Source organism: Leopardus geoffroyi, chromosome D1 (genome assembly GCF_018350155.1).
Source record: "Leopardus geoffroyi isolate Oge1 chromosome D1, O.geoffroyi_Oge1_pat1.0, whole genome shotgun sequence".
NCBI classification, from domain to species: domain Eukaryota; kingdom Metazoa; phylum Chordata; class Mammalia; order Carnivora; family Felidae; genus Leopardus; species Leopardus geoffroyi.
The window spans coordinates 63,240,417-63,256,133 of NC_059329.1; the positions used below are offsets into that span (position 1 = coordinate 63,240,417).

The window sequence follows — 15,717 nt, forward strand, 5'->3', positions numbered from 1 at the left end:
CTGACACTTGATCTTGAGGTTGTGAGTTCAAGCTCCCTGTTGAGTGTAGAGTTTACTGGGATAAAAGGACTTAAAAAAAAAAAAAGAATGATAAAGTTTTTCTGATTGAGTGTGAGATGCTCGAGATGAAGTAGTAAATAAGGAAGACATGACCTCACCCTCATACTGTTTATAGTCTGAAAGGGAATATAGACAGTAAATGCATAAATAAACTTAAATATAGCAGTCTCTAAGAATAAAAAAATATAGATCCTTTGCCTTTCTGCCCCTGATCTGCCACGCAACTGTAGTTGACAGCTAGCTTTCAGTATTTGCTTTTCTGAAAAGTATCCTCCCTACTCATACAGTTGACAAGGCAGCCCCACTCCTTCCTCACAACATTTTAGACTAGGAGTAGGCATCTGACTTCAACTAAGCCAAAGAGATCCTTCTCCAACATTTTTAGGCAGTCACTCTGCAGTGGACAAAAATTTTAAATGTAAAACTCAGAAAACTGTGTTTCCAGGCTGTAGAGAAACCAACCTGTAGCATGATATATAACTACCACACAGAGAAAATAGAGATGCCAGATGAACAGGACTAGTTCCAGTCCTTCCTATGGTTGAATATGCTTGCTCCTCCAACAGCCTAATTTTTAAATCTTTCCTTCAAGCTCATAGATTCCAATTTTGCTTACAACCTGTGTTTTATTTTGGTCAACTGCAACCAAAACGGCAGAACAGTGTCCTTTGCCACTTACTTAACTTCTCTATTTTTTTTTTCTCATTTGTACATTGGGAATAGCCTTATTTCCCTATATAACTAGGATACTGATAGAATTTAAAGATAATGGAAGAGAACATGCCTTGAAAGTGCAATCCACATAGAGGTATTTAAACTTATTTTGCAATAAAACTCAAAATCTGGACAAATGATTCCATGTACACCTTTGGTGGAGACTAGATGATTGTTTACTGTTTTTACCTCTCTAGTGAAATTATAAACAAAACAATATATCTAGCACAGGGCTCTGTACCATACAACTGCCTAACAAAGTCTGTGTGTTACAGGACAGTAGTAAATGTAGCTTTTCCTAGTGCATCAGAAAAAAACTATTCTGGACCATTCACTGAGGGGAGCCTTCAGGAAACTTATAGATGAATCCATAGTTGAGCATCAGCTCCTCGGAGGACAGAATCTAGATGGATGTGGAGCAGTGGTAGAAACCATGAGATGATCAGCCAGAGTGGTTTAATGCAGGGCAGGACATGGAGGCTGAAAGCCCACAGCAGAGCCACAAGTAATCAGCTCTTCAACTGGGATGGGTGAAAAAGAGAGCTATGTTTAGAGGCAGCAATAAGGAGAGAAGCTGCATCCTTTTCCAGAAGGTCAGGGTGATCCTTCCACCAATGATCAGCAATTTCAGACTCCAGAGTGTAGGGAGAAGAGAGAGGTATTCATTGAAGAAGCCTCGAGATTAACCCAGTATCTTTCATGTGTCCACCTGGCAGGAGCATAAGAATAATAGCAATGCCCTATATATATAGTATTTGGCAGCTTAAAAATTGCCCCAAACACAGTATCATTTAGTCTTCATAAAATCCTGTAAGTTAGATATGCTTCTCGACATTCAAAAATCCTGAGAATCAGACTAATTTAGTGACTGTATTAAAAATAATACAATTTCAACTTTTTGGATATTTAATACAATAAAACATTATTTGTTATTCATACAGAAAAGAAAAAATGATATTGCAGATTGAACGAGACTACTAATGGCTCTTTCAAGTGTTATTTTCTCCAACTTTATTAAGATATAATTAACATATAACATTGTGTAAATTTAAGGGGTACAGTGTGTTGATTTGATATACTTATGTACTGCAAAATGATTACCTCCATAGTGTTAGCTAACATCTCCATCATATCACAAAATTATCATTTTTTTTAGTGGTAAGAATATTTAAGATCTACTCTATTAGCAACTTTCAAGTACATAATAAAATATTATTAGCTATAATTGCCATGCTGTGCATTAGATCCCCAGAACTTACTTTTGTATAACTAGAAGTGTGTATCCTTTGACCAACATCTCCCCACTAACCACCCCCCCCCATGCTTGGTAACCACTATTCTACTGTTTCTATGAGTTTGGATTTTTTAGATTCCACATATAAATGATGCCATACAGTATTTGTCTTTCTTTCTGTCTGACTTATTTCAGTGACACTTCATTCACCCTTCTGCCTGCCTCTTTCCCTTATAAGGGCCCTTGTGATTACTGGCCCTGCCAAAAAAATTCAGCATAATATCTGCTGATTAGCAACCTTAATCCCTCTTTGCCACATATCCTAACATAACCACTTCTAAACAGTAAGAAATGGCTTTTTAAAGCTTCAAGCAAAATTTCTTAGTAAATTAACCTGCCTAAAGATAAAAATCATGTTATGAGTGTGCTCTTCAATAAACATCTCAGATGGATAAAGCAAGCGAGGGGAAAGATCAAATTAAAGGTAGTACCTTCCCACTAAGGCATCATAGTCCCAAATTAGCCTCCATTTAGTTCAGAGATGTACATGGAAGTGATGAAGGGAAAAATAGAGAAAATTTGAGAATTATGTCTTTAAAAGATTTGGGGTATGTTTACTGGCACATAAGTGGAACCAAATAGAAAGGAAACATACTAGGTTTTTAATCAACATATATTGCCAAAAAAAAAAAAATGCAAGAGCTCATCTAAAAAAATCCCTTCAATATTGAAGAGTTAACGTGACTCTTGGGACCCAGCATTTCAGCACCAGGAAGTGGGCTGAGAAAGCTGTGTTGTCTCCAAGGACATATTCCCCAATTCCCATTTTAGATATGGCCTAAGAAGATAACAGAAAAGAAGGAAGCTTACAGAGAGATGCTTCCATGGGTCACAGAGAGGAATGGACAAGAGAGTAGAAACTACTCCACCATTCCCCCCTCCCAAAAAAGAAAAGGAACTTCTCCCAAACCCAGGCCATAGAGCCTTCCCAGTGTCTGCCCAGTAGGGACTTTAAAATTGCTATGAATTAATGATTAATGTGTGTCTCATATTCATCATCTTTCCAAATGGGAGAAGTTATTGTTGTTAAATGTCCCTGTTATTCTACCATATATTTAATAAGGGAGTGAGGAGTGAGCAGATAAATTTCCTTTTAAATCATAGGTCTCCAGGGGTACCTGGGTGGGCCAGTTGGTTAAGTGTTCAACTTTGGCCCAGGTCATGATCTCCCGGTTGGTGAGTTTGAGCCCTGCATCAGGCTCTGTGCTGACAGCTCAGAGCTCAGAGTCTGGAGCCTGCTTCAGATTCTGTGTCTCCCTCTCTCTCTGCCCCTCCCTAGCTCACAGTAGCTCTCTCTCTCTCTCTCTCTCTCTCTCTCTCTCTGTCAAAAATAAATAAACTTAAAAAAAAATTTAAATCATAGGTCTCCAGACCAAGAAAAACCCCAACCATATCTGATGGATAACTTTTTTTTAAAGTTTATTTATTTTAAGAAAGAGAGAGAGAAAGCATGTGAGCAGTGGGAGAGGGGGACAGAGCAGAGAGAGAGACAGGGAGGGAGACAGAATCCAGGCAGGTTCCTCACTGCCACCATGAAGCCCCGGTGCGGGGCTCAAACCCAAGAACCATGAGATCATGACCTGAGCCAAAACCAAGAGTCAGATGCCTAACCGACTGACCACCCAGGCACTCCTGACAGAGAAGTTCTTGTATATCACCTGAAGATCCTACACTTGGAGCTGGGCAAAGTGCCCCGATGAGACTTTAGGGTTTCTCCAGTAGAGATGACTTGAGTGTGTTCTATACATGAGAAGAAGAGAACACAAAAATATTAAGTGATCAAAAGCACAGGCAGACAAGTGCACAGATAAGGAGCACCCACCTCAAACACATGAGCTCTACTACATTTCCCATGTTCCCTTGCAATTGAGTTGTGGCCTTGGTAAGATAACATGCTCACCAAGGAAAATGTGAGCAAGAAAGATGAATCACTTCAAGACCAAGGCAATTAATAATTGGAGTGCCTCACCTTTCCCTCTCTTTCCCTGCTTTGGCAACTTAGAGAAATGCATGTTGCTATGACAATACTTCACAAGACAGGGAACCAGGATTCCTGAGTTCCCTAATAGAGAATACATTCTGTTGATACACACCATACTTTAAATGACAGAGGAATGAACTTTGTTTTGCTAATTCACTGAAATACAGCATAGCTTAAGCTATCCTAATACAGACAGGTTTATTTTTTGATGCCTATGAGACATATAACTGGAGATGTCAAGAAACAGTTGAATATATGAATGTGGATTTCAAAGCAAAAGTATAGGCTAAAGATATCAATTTAGAAATCGTTCTAATTTAGAAATGGAATTTAAAGCCATACAACTGTCACTAATTGGGGGGGGGGGGAGTATGGATATAGAAGAAGACATAATTCATGGATTATTAGTTTACTTCATCATTTTAACATCTGAATATCTGTGTGTTGTATCATATTCTGTATTATCAGCACAGACCTCCATAACTAGTTCTTCATTCATGTATCCAACTCAGACAACCAGCTTTCTAAGGGCAATGGCTGTGTCTGTGTTACTCAATGCATCTCCTGCATGAATTAAGAAATGTCTTTAATATATGATGATAGTTCCTTACATGTAAAATGTAATCAATGCCAACCTTAGTCTTTTTCAACAATTTTTTTTAAAAAGAACTACTATATATCTATTACCTAAATTTATTCATAGAGCAAACTTGTGGTTATAATGGCAATAATGTTGGAGATGATGATGGCTACCATACAGTATTGGAAGGTAAGCAGAAGGCAGAGCAGCAGCTAGAAATATTGGAAATTCTCACATGCATCACATCTAAAACATCCTCCTCAGGTAACAAACTTCAAGTCAGAATTACAAATATCTTTTCCCATTCCATCGGTTGCCTTTTAGTTTTGTTGATTATTTCCTTTGCACTGCAGAGGCTTTTTATCTTCATGAGGTCCCAATACTTCATTTTTGCTTTTAACTCCCTTGCCTTTGGAGATGTGTCTAGTAAGAAATTGCTGTGCCTGAGGTCAAAGAGTTTTTTCCTGCTTTCCCCTCTAGGGTTTTGATGGTTTCCTGCCTCACATTCAGGTCCTTCATCCATTTTGAGTTTATTTTTGTGAATGGTGTAAGAAAGTGGTCTAGTTTCATTCTTCTGCATGTTGCTGTCCAGTTCTCTCAGCACCATTTGTTAATGAGACTGTCCTTTTTCCATTGGATATTCTTTCCTGCTTTGTCAAAGATTAGTTGGCCATACTTTTGTGGGTCCAATTCTGGGGTCTCTATTCTATTCCACTATGTGTCTGTTTTTGTGCCAATACCATGCTGTCTTGATGATGACAGCTTTGTAGTAGAAGCTAAAGTCGGGGATTATGATGCTTCCCGCTTTGGTTTTCTTCTTCAATATTATTTTGGCTATTCAGGGTCTTTTGTGGTTCCATACAAGTTTTAGGATTGTTTGTTCTAGTTTTGAGAAGAATGCTGGTGCAATTTTGATTGGGGAAAGATATTTGCAAATGACATATCGGATAAAGAGCTAGTATCTAAAATCTATAAAGACCTCACCAAACTCCACACCCAAAAAACATATAATCCAGTGAAGAAATGGGCAGAAGACACGAATAGATACTTTTCCAAAGAAGACATCCAGATGGCCAACAGACACATGAAAAGATGCTCAACGTCACTCATCATCAGGGAAATACAAATTAAAACCACACTGAGATACCACCTCACGCCAGTCAGAGTGGCTAAAATGAATAAATCAGGAGACTATAGATGCTGGCGAGGATGTGGAGAAATGGGAACCCTCTTGCACTGTTGGTGGGAATGCACACTGATGCAGCTGCTCTGGAAAACAGTGTGGAGGTTCCTCAAAAAAATTAAAAATAGATCTACCCTATGACCCAGCAATAGCACTGTTAGGAATTTACCCAAGGGATACAGGAGTGCTGATGTATAGGGGCACCTGTACCCCAATGTTTATAGCAGCACTTTCAACAATAGCCAAATTATGGAAAGAGTCTAAGAGTCTTCCAAATTATGGAAGAGTCACCTGATGAATGGATAAAGAAGTTGTGGTTTATAGACACAATGGAATACTACTTGGCAATGAGAAATAATGAAATCTGGCCTTTCATAACAACATGGATGGAACTGGAGAATGTTATGCTAAGTGAAATAAGTCATACAGAGAAAGACAGATACCATATGTTTTCACTCTTATGTGGATCCTGAGAAATTTAACAGAAGACCATGGGGAAGGGGACGGGGAAAAAAAGTTACAGAAAGGGAAGGAGGCAAACTGTAAGAGACTCTTAAAAACCGAGAATAAATTGAGGGTTGATGGGGGGTGGGGGGGAAGGGGAAAGTGGTGATGGGCATTGAGGAGGGCACCTGTTGGGATGAGCACTGGGTGTTGTATGGAAACTAACTTGACAATAAATTTCATATTAAAAAAAAAAGAAAAACATCTGAGTGATGCAGGCATCAAAGGCAATCTCCCCAGCATGAAACCAAAAGATAGCCAGGGCTTTGGGAACGGTGGTGGTAGATACCAGAACGTCAGTGCCAGCCAGCATGGATAGGAAGACATACACAGGTTCATGGAGGGTGCACTCACCGAGGACAACAAGGATGAGGGCTCCATTTCTCAAGACTACAGTGATGTACATGAGACAGAAGGGGAGAGAAAGCCAGGTGTGGTAGTTCTCCAGTCCTGGGATGCCAAGTAGAATGAACACGGTGGGGTGGAAGGTGGTGAAGTTATCACCAAACAGGCCTTCTTTGGGAGTCTCTCTATGAAGACTATAGAAAATGAGAGTCAGTGGGCAGAACAAATAAGGTTCACCAAAAGTCGAACATTAGATAATTAAATCAATCGCTAATGCCTTGACTTAGAATATATAATGTTATGCTTTTACCTCCTACATTATCATTGCAAATATAAATATAAATAAAGATTTCTGGTCACACCTCAGCAATGTCTAGAATCCATACATACCTCCCCATTCTCACTTACAGCCTCCTATTCTGCCTTTGATCATCCTTCACTTGTTCTGGTGCAGTGGCATCCTAACTAACTGGGCTCCCCATCTCCCAGCTTCCTATCCTCAACCCTTCCATCAGCTATGTTGTGGCCCGGGTGGTATGTACAAAACAAACAAAAATCTTATTGGGTTTTCTCTTACAACCTTTATTTAATGAATTATTGATTACAAGATAAAGCCCAACTTCTCAAGCATGCAAAGCCTTCCACAATCCCACTGTTACTCTCTTCTCTAGCTTTAGTCTCCTTCAGGCATCCTGACACATCTAAATTAGACCATGATCTATTCTCCACACAACACCTGAGTTTGCCAACCTCCCTAACTTTTCTCAAGCTTTTCTCTTAATCTGGAAAATACTTTCAACCTTTGATGCTTGTTACACCTACTGGGCTTCCAATTCACAGCTTAAATATTTATCATCTGAGAAGCCTTCCCCAGGTTCAAATTCTGGGCTTCCAACTTTCTGATTACTGACAAAAGGCAAGTTTTCACATTCAGAAAATTAGCCTAATCTGTGAAAATGAACTATTCATACTTATCCTGAAAGGATTAAATTGAATACTTTCTTTAAACTTCCTAGTGTAGTGCCTAGCATAAAAATACTAAATAAATGTCAGTTATTGTTAGTCCAGGTCAATACAGCTACATAGAGAGCACAAAAAATAATATACTTGGGATTTTAAATGTGATAAAATACCATTTCAGTTTAGTGGGGAAAGGAAGGCCTAGTTACTTAATGGCACTGGGATATTGAACAATGATATTTTTGTAAAAGAATAAAATTAGTTCGCACTTCACTCACTAAACAAAAACTCTAGATAAATTAAACATGTATATTTTAAGTTTATTTATTTTGAAAGAGACAGAGACAGCACGAGTAGGGAGGGACAGAGAGAGAGGGAGACAGAGAATCCCAACCAGGATCCACACTGTCAGCACAGAGCCCAGTGCAGGGTTTCAACCCACAAAACCAAAACAATGACATCATTACCTGAGTCGAAACCAAGAGTCAGGCACTCAACTGACTGAGCCACGTAGGCATCCCAAAGATGTACATTTTAAAAACAAAACCAAAAATTATTAAAAATTAAAGGGAAGTTCATAGGAAAAAACATAGGAAAATATTTTTAAGTCTGGAAAGATCTTTCTAAGAAAATGATATTTCATGGATAGTAATAATTGAATGATGCAATTATGCAACAATGTAGACAAGAATAAATTCCAAAAGAATAAATAATTCTAGGAGGAAAAAATTATAAAACATAAAATAGACAAAAGGTTAATATCTTTAAACATTAAAAGTTAGTATAAATGAATGAGGAATGAACAGAAAATGTGCAAAGATTCCAAATAGGCAATTCACACTACAAGAAAAATGGCCAATATACACAAGAATAGATGTTCAATATGTTAAAAAAAATCTGTCATATTGAAATATCATAGCTTTCCTACCAGACTGGAAAACATAACAAAAACAATTAGCCCCAGTGCTGGTAGCACAGCATGAGAACATAAAGATATATCTATAAGGATATTCATTGCTATATCGTTGCTGTAATAAAAGAAATTATTACAGCTTTCATATCCATCAGTCAAGCAATAAATAAATCATGGCATATACATTACAATAGAATGTTCTGTTTCCATTTTTAAGAAAAAAGGTATCAGCCATGGTGTACAGTTAAGTGAAAAAGCAAACTGAAAATTAAAATGAATAATTCTTTTCTTCTCTCTTGTATCCATGATAACACTTCACGTTATAAGTAACAGAAAATCCCACCTCATTTTGGCTTGAACACAAAGGGAAATGTCTTTGCTCCTGAAACTGAAAAGTACGTTTCTAACTATCAGGTTTATAAAGATTGAAGCAGGACCGCATGTCTTTGTAACTGTGCTCTGCCATCCAGGTGTTGAGTCTCCTAAGATCAGGACTAAAGTGAAATGAGTGAGAACTTACCTCAGCGAAAAATGTAAGCAGGCACCAAAATATCAGTAAACAGGATAAGTAATATTTTAATACAATTTATAAATCAAAATTAATGCAAAATATCCATGATGAACAATATATCAAAATTTAAAATAAAGACAGAATTGACCATGCTGTACTGAACCATATCAGAGCCCAAGACAAAAGGGAAAATGGGAGCACCTATATATATGTGTGTGTTTTATGTGATTTTAATGGTTCATTTTTTCCCTAATTTTATTTTAGAAGCATTATCTATGAATTTCTCCCACCAAAGCCAGTAAAAGTATAATAAATTCTAACTTTTATACAAATAGTATATTTAAACTTAATGCTTTGAGTTTTAATACACTTACTTTTCAGTGTTCAATATTTTTTTAAACCACTTTAATTCTGGGGGAAAAAATCAGCCATACTCCCCGCTCTGCATAGTCAAAATCTCTGCAGCAGTTTAAGAGGTCAAGTGTGTACTTATACTACATTATCCAGAGGACTCAAGAAGATCTCATCTGAATCAATAGTTTATTCAGTTTATTTCAGGAAAACCTAAAATTCTTGAGAACCAAATATTTATCACCTTCCCAGAAACGTACCCAAGATCAAGAGAAAGTTCTTCCCCAACATGTGAAAGAAGCAGACAGATGCAGACTCTGGAGCAAAATAGGACAGACAGTATTTGAACCTCATCCACAGGAATCCCTTGGGCAAGAAGAGAGCTTCTATTCCACTAGGTCTTTAGGGAGTGTATGGTTCAATTAGACAGAAGCAGACCCCAGGAGGACTAATCTCCAGAGATCACTCACCCAGGAACCAGAGTGGGTGGGCAATCTATGTCCTACCTGCAGCAGTCTGTACACACAGCACCTGTTAATGACTCCATGTCTCTGGCTAAGATATGGACAGACCGGATTTGAGTTGCTGCTAGTCAATACATAGAACATTAAAACCCTGCCTATACCTGCTAGACCTCAATGTACATAGAAACCTGTGGAGATGTAGAAGAAAAAATAGATCACAAGGAATTAAGTGGTGTGTGTGTGTGTGTCCGTCCAAATGATTTTCAGTCATAAATTAGACAATATTTAACAGTGAAGGGTCCAGAGGTCAAACACCTCACCAACATTTCAAATTAGTCAATCTATAAATATACATAGGGAACCCTATGCTAGATGCTGGAACTATAGTGATGAGTAAGACATATTCTCTACTCTCACAGAACCCAAGTTCTGATGACTTCATATAGTAATTAATATTCAGTTGAAACCATTAATGTCATTGCTGTGGAGAACCAGAGGACAAAGTTATCACCTCTGACTTGGGGGGTATTGGCGAAGACTTCAAAAAGGAATTGACATCAATATTCTACCATTTGCCAGCTGAATGGCTTTAATTAGTCATCCTCTCTGAACCTTGGGTGCCCCTGTGTATAAAACAGAGATAGCAAAGGTACTATCTCATAAGGCTGTATAAGGATTAAATAAGCTAATGCAGCAGAGCACTTAACATGGTTCCAAGCATAGATTAATCTCTTAATAAACATTAGGTATTGTTTTACTTATTATTATTACCTATGTATTACTATATGGTGTGTTTTGAGATAGTAATGGAAAAGTCAGTTAGGACTAGATTATGAAGTTAATGCTTAGTTTAGAAATTACCCTGTAGTCCCATGATTTCTAAACTGTGGCTAATGGAACAGTAGTTTATTTTAGAGATATAAAGTGAAATGCTCTCAGAAAAATTATATGGATGTGGACACAAATATCAATAGTCACTTTAGTGTGAAGATATGCTGCAAACTCTAGCCTTCCCTTGGACAGACATGTGCATGACCACAGAGTGTAAGCATTTTTCAGTTATTTGACCATGGAACTTTTTTATTAAATATCCATTATGATATCCGCTATTTCTGCAGAATATTCTATGGAAAACAGTTCTGTAAGTAATGAAGATTACTTGAAAGTATTTGACAGAAAGCAGTATCATTAGCCATGCCTTTTAGAATGTTTAACTTCGAGTCAATTGGTAGTTTAGGTTACAGTGTAAAAGACTGAAAACAATGAAATCAATTAAGAAGCTAATGCAGTATCTGAGGTGAAAGATGATAACAGACATAATTAATTGGTAGAGGCAATGTTACAAAGAAGACTAACAATACTAAGAACTTAGCATTAATGAAATATTTCTCAGATACTTATGATGAGACAAGGATTGTGTTAATTACTACATATATGGTTTATTTCACTTAATCCTCTCAACAACCCTATGAGATATTATTACTATCCCCATTTTACAGATGAAATATGTTTCACATATTCATACAGCTAGAAAGCAATAGGGGCAATGCTTTAATCCTGACAGGACTCCAAATATTATCCACATAGCTACTTAGTGGTACAATCAATATTGGTAACAATCATTAACTTCTTGAGGAACAGGACAGAGAGGAATTTGAGAAATTCCCCCAGGGTTTCCAGCTCAATGTAGTTGCTGGAATCATCATAATCTAGTTCCTAAGAAAAGGAATGGAACAGGAGGAAAAGCTAGCCTGAATGATATAGTTCTACATTCTGGAGGAGACATCCAGTTAATATGTAGATTTACACATCTAATATCCCAAAAAAGAGTTCTAGGATGGAGAAAGAGATGTTGTACTCATTTGCGTCAGTGGTGGTTGACCACTTTTCTGAAAAAGCATGAAAGAATGAAGGTCAAGACTGTGAACTCCAAGAGACTACTCCAACTTTGCTAACCTGTCCAGGAACAATGTGCTATAATTACTAATAATGAGAAGGGTAGGAGCCAGGTTAGAAGAGAAAATCAAGAGTGACCTGTTTCCTCCTACTCTAGTCTATTCCCTGATCTCTGTGTTACAGCAAACATGCAAGAAGTAAGAAACTCTGGAATCTGCAGCTTGTTTACTTCCCTGACACCAAAGTGACTTTGTGAGGAACTGGTTTACTCATTCCTGGTGTGTGGACTAATTTAGCTGATCATTTAAGTGCATAAGAGAAATGCTGTTCTACCATCAGGAGGTAATTGGGTAGTTGTGCTCCCATTCATTTTTCAAACATTTATTGTGTCCCAGGCATTTTATAATGCACTGAGAGTACAAATATGAATGACACATACTCTTCTGATTTCAAGGAATTTACAATCAATTAGGGGTACAAATAAATAAACAACCTATTACAATTCACTACATACATTTTGAGATTTGTACAAGATGCAATCAGTGTACAAAGATAGGAACCTTGGACTGCCTGGAAAAGTCAGGAAAGAGTTTTCAGGGAAAGTAGTTCTTGATCTGAAATTTGAAGAATGAGCAGTTTTCCAGATGGCTGAAGAACACATATGACTGTTTTTCAAAAACAACTGCCATTATAAAAGTGAGAGAAGAGCTACTTGAGTTTGTACAAAGAATCAACGCACATTTGGAGATAAAAAAAAACTGTAATCTCTTCAGATGTTAAATATAAAACTATTTTTATCCATGTACTCATAACTCACTTCATGTTATGTTCAGTTCTCTGTGTTTCTGGAGTACGTCTGGTCTACTGAAGATACCAAATATTCACATCAGAAGCATGTATGCTTAGTTATTATTCCTGGGTTGTGGAGGAGGGGTGTGAGAAGAGAAGAAGATAAAGAATACAAAAAAACAGGAGAAGAAGGAAAAGATGAAGAACCAGAAGAGGAAAAAAGAAAAGTTGGAGGAGGACCACAAAGAAGGTCCACGAAGAAAAAGAGGAAGAGAAGTAAAAGCCCTCTTAGTCCAGGAAATCTCTGTATTTCACACTTAATTTCCTTGATAAAGCTTGGAGGGCAGATTCCTGAGGAGCCATTAGCCCAGAGGGGAAGCACAGCACCAAGTCCTGATGTCAAAGAACCGGTGGGCTACACCCTCCCGGATCTGCTTAGTCTTCACACCATAGACAATGGGATTGAGCATTGGTGGCACCACCACATAAAGATTGGCCAGCAGAATATGAACATGTCGAGGAATGTTATGTCCAAAGCGGTGGGTCAATAATGTAAAGAAGGATGGAACATAAAACATGAGGATGACACAGAGGTGGGAGCCACAAGTGCTAAGGGCCTTGTGCCGGGCATCCTGGGAGGGCAAACGAAACACAGCTCGGAGGATCAGTGAGTAAGACACAGCAATTAGGATCACATCCACGATGACCATGACAATGGGCACTGAGAAGCCATACCAGATGTTAATGGTGATGTCAGCGCAGGCCAAGCGGGCCACTCCAATATGCTCACAATAGGAATGGGGGACAATGTTGGTCCGGCAGAAGGGCAGCCGCTTCAATAAGAAGATCACTGGGAAGATGATGCAGAAGCTTCTGGTGACAATGGCCAGACCAATCCTTCCCACAACACGCCATGTTAGCACGGCTGTATAATGCAGGGGGACACAGATGGCCACAAAGCGGTCAAAGGCCATGGCTAACAGGATGGCTGACTCCCCCACAAACATCACATGGACAAAGAAAACTTGGGTGACACAGGCATCAAAGGCAATGTCATGGGCATGGAGCCAAAAGATGGCTAGAGCCTTGGGTACGGTAGTGGTGGACAGCAGGATGTCCGTGATGGCCAGCATGGAGAGAAAGAAGTACATGGGCTCATGAAGATTATGTTCTGTGATGATGACCACTATCAGGATGCTGTTCCCCACGATGGCAGTGATATACATGAGGCAGAGGGGTATTGACAGCCAAATGTGGTAAGCCTCCCATCCAGGGATGCCCAGTAGGACAAAAACTGCAGGGTGAAAGATGGTAAAGTTGGTGTGAGTCATGATGCACTTTAGAGTCCTCTCTATAATGACTCAGAAGCTGATGAGTCTGCTGAAAGTGACAGGAACAGAAAGGATCTCTGAGTGTGTATGGAGATCATACAAGAGAGCATCAAGTTCTAAACCATGGGACTCTCCACAGGCAAGTTCTCCCAGAGAATGCTCACTTGAGTGTAGGAATGACTTCTGACCCTTGATGCCTCATTAGCATGTAGGCCTTCTGTGTCAATCATGCTTCTGGAACCAATAGAGGCAGAGGTGCCTGGGTGGCTCAGTCAATTAAGCGTCTGACTCTTGGTTTCAGCTCAGGTCATGATCTCACGGTTCGTGAGTTCAAACCCTGTATCGGGATCTGCACTGACAGTGCAGAGCCTATTTGGGATTCTTGGGTCACTCTGTCTCTCTGCCTTTTTCTCTCTGTCTCTGTCTCTGTCTCTGTCTCTCTCTCTCAAAATAAATAAATATTAAAAAAAAAAAAAAACAATAGAGGCTTCACCCTGCCTCCGTCACCCTACTCCCAAAATTTGGCCCCACCATACCTTTCTGACCTCATTCTACCATTTCCATACAAGTGGCATTTGTGCCCTTACCTGTGTTATACTTTTTCCTGTCCCCCAAGATTTTGCTCCTTCTCTATTTACCTGAATTTCCCTTCCCTTCCACTTCTACTTACTCAAATTTTAACCTTAAAATACTTCCTTAAAATTCACCACGTTGTAATGGCCTATGTTCATAACAATGTGTCTCTTTCCTGAAGATCTATTAGCTAAGCTATATTCTAATTTGATTATATTTAATCATATTAAATTTATCTGGCTATTATTCTGAACATTTCACATGAGACTGGCCTAATATCTTGGCACTTGTGGCTTCCTACGCATGAAAATGTAGCACCAAATGGATATCCAGAAGAAGCTTAAGGTATGTATTTCTCCACACTGACTCAAATTAAAATCTTCCCTAAAGGCAGCAAGGAATGGAGCAACCAAAGAAATTGAGAGGCGCCATATTCATCACCTGCTCCTTGTGACTTCTCATACTCCTCCCCAAATGGTTTCATAAAGGTGTCTCTAGGCTAGATCTCCCTATCCTTAAGAGCCCCCCAGGAACTACTCTGAGTACAGGGAACCAATACACTCCCCGTCGCTCCATTAAGATAGCCCTCCTCCTACCCTACTTGTTTTCACCCTCAAAAAGATCCAGGTTTCCATTCTATAAGAAGGGGTAAGCATAAAGTCTTTCTTGCCTTATAGCTTTTCCCACTACTCAGGTAAGATTTGTTTCCTTCTGAAGCTCTAGACCATCTGCAACTATTAGGACTAGAGAAAAGATGATTAAAACTCTGGGAGGGAATATGGAGAAAAGGGACCATAAGAGAGAATAAGGAGAGAATAAGAAGTATAAAGTTACCAAATAAATACTAGCTGGATCTACTGATAATGGTTCAGAGCGTCCCAGGGAGGAAGGCATCGAAAGGAATGAAAGCCCCAATTTATGAGGCTATCCCCCTGCCCCTATGCAGATGCGCTTGTTCAGTGCATGAAGGGCTGTGGGAAGGAATCAATGGGACTATATAGGTGGGGACAGAAATGGGAACAGGGCCAGATTCAGGGAAGTGTGGTCCCCAGGTGAGCTAATAACATGACATATTTCAAGCTAGTATATTTTAAATATTCATTCAACTTCTATTTAGATGAGAGGCTGAGCTTTGCTGGGATAAGTACAGAGAAGAAGAGCCACTGGTAGCATTGTTCTGCCTCTATTCTAAAGCACTGGCACCAAATTTATGTAAACAAAAGCGCCACCAGAAAACAGATTCATTTTCTTTAGAAGAAAATTCACTG

The 15,717-nt window shown here is 38.9% G+C and overlaps 1 protein-coding gene across 1 annotated transcript; it reads right to left on the minus strand.

The window, feature by feature from the left end:
• Positions 1–12,907: 12,907 nt before the first annotated feature.
• LOC123601280 (olfactory receptor 52B2) lies at positions 12,908–14,154 on the minus strand. Its single transcript, XM_045484307.1, has one exon. The coding sequence runs from the start codon at positions 13,874–13,876 to the stop codon at positions 12,908–12,910; it is 969 nt and encodes a 322-aa protein (XP_045340263.1). The 5' UTR covers positions 13,877–14,154.
• Positions 14,155–15,717: the final 1,563 nt, after the last annotated feature.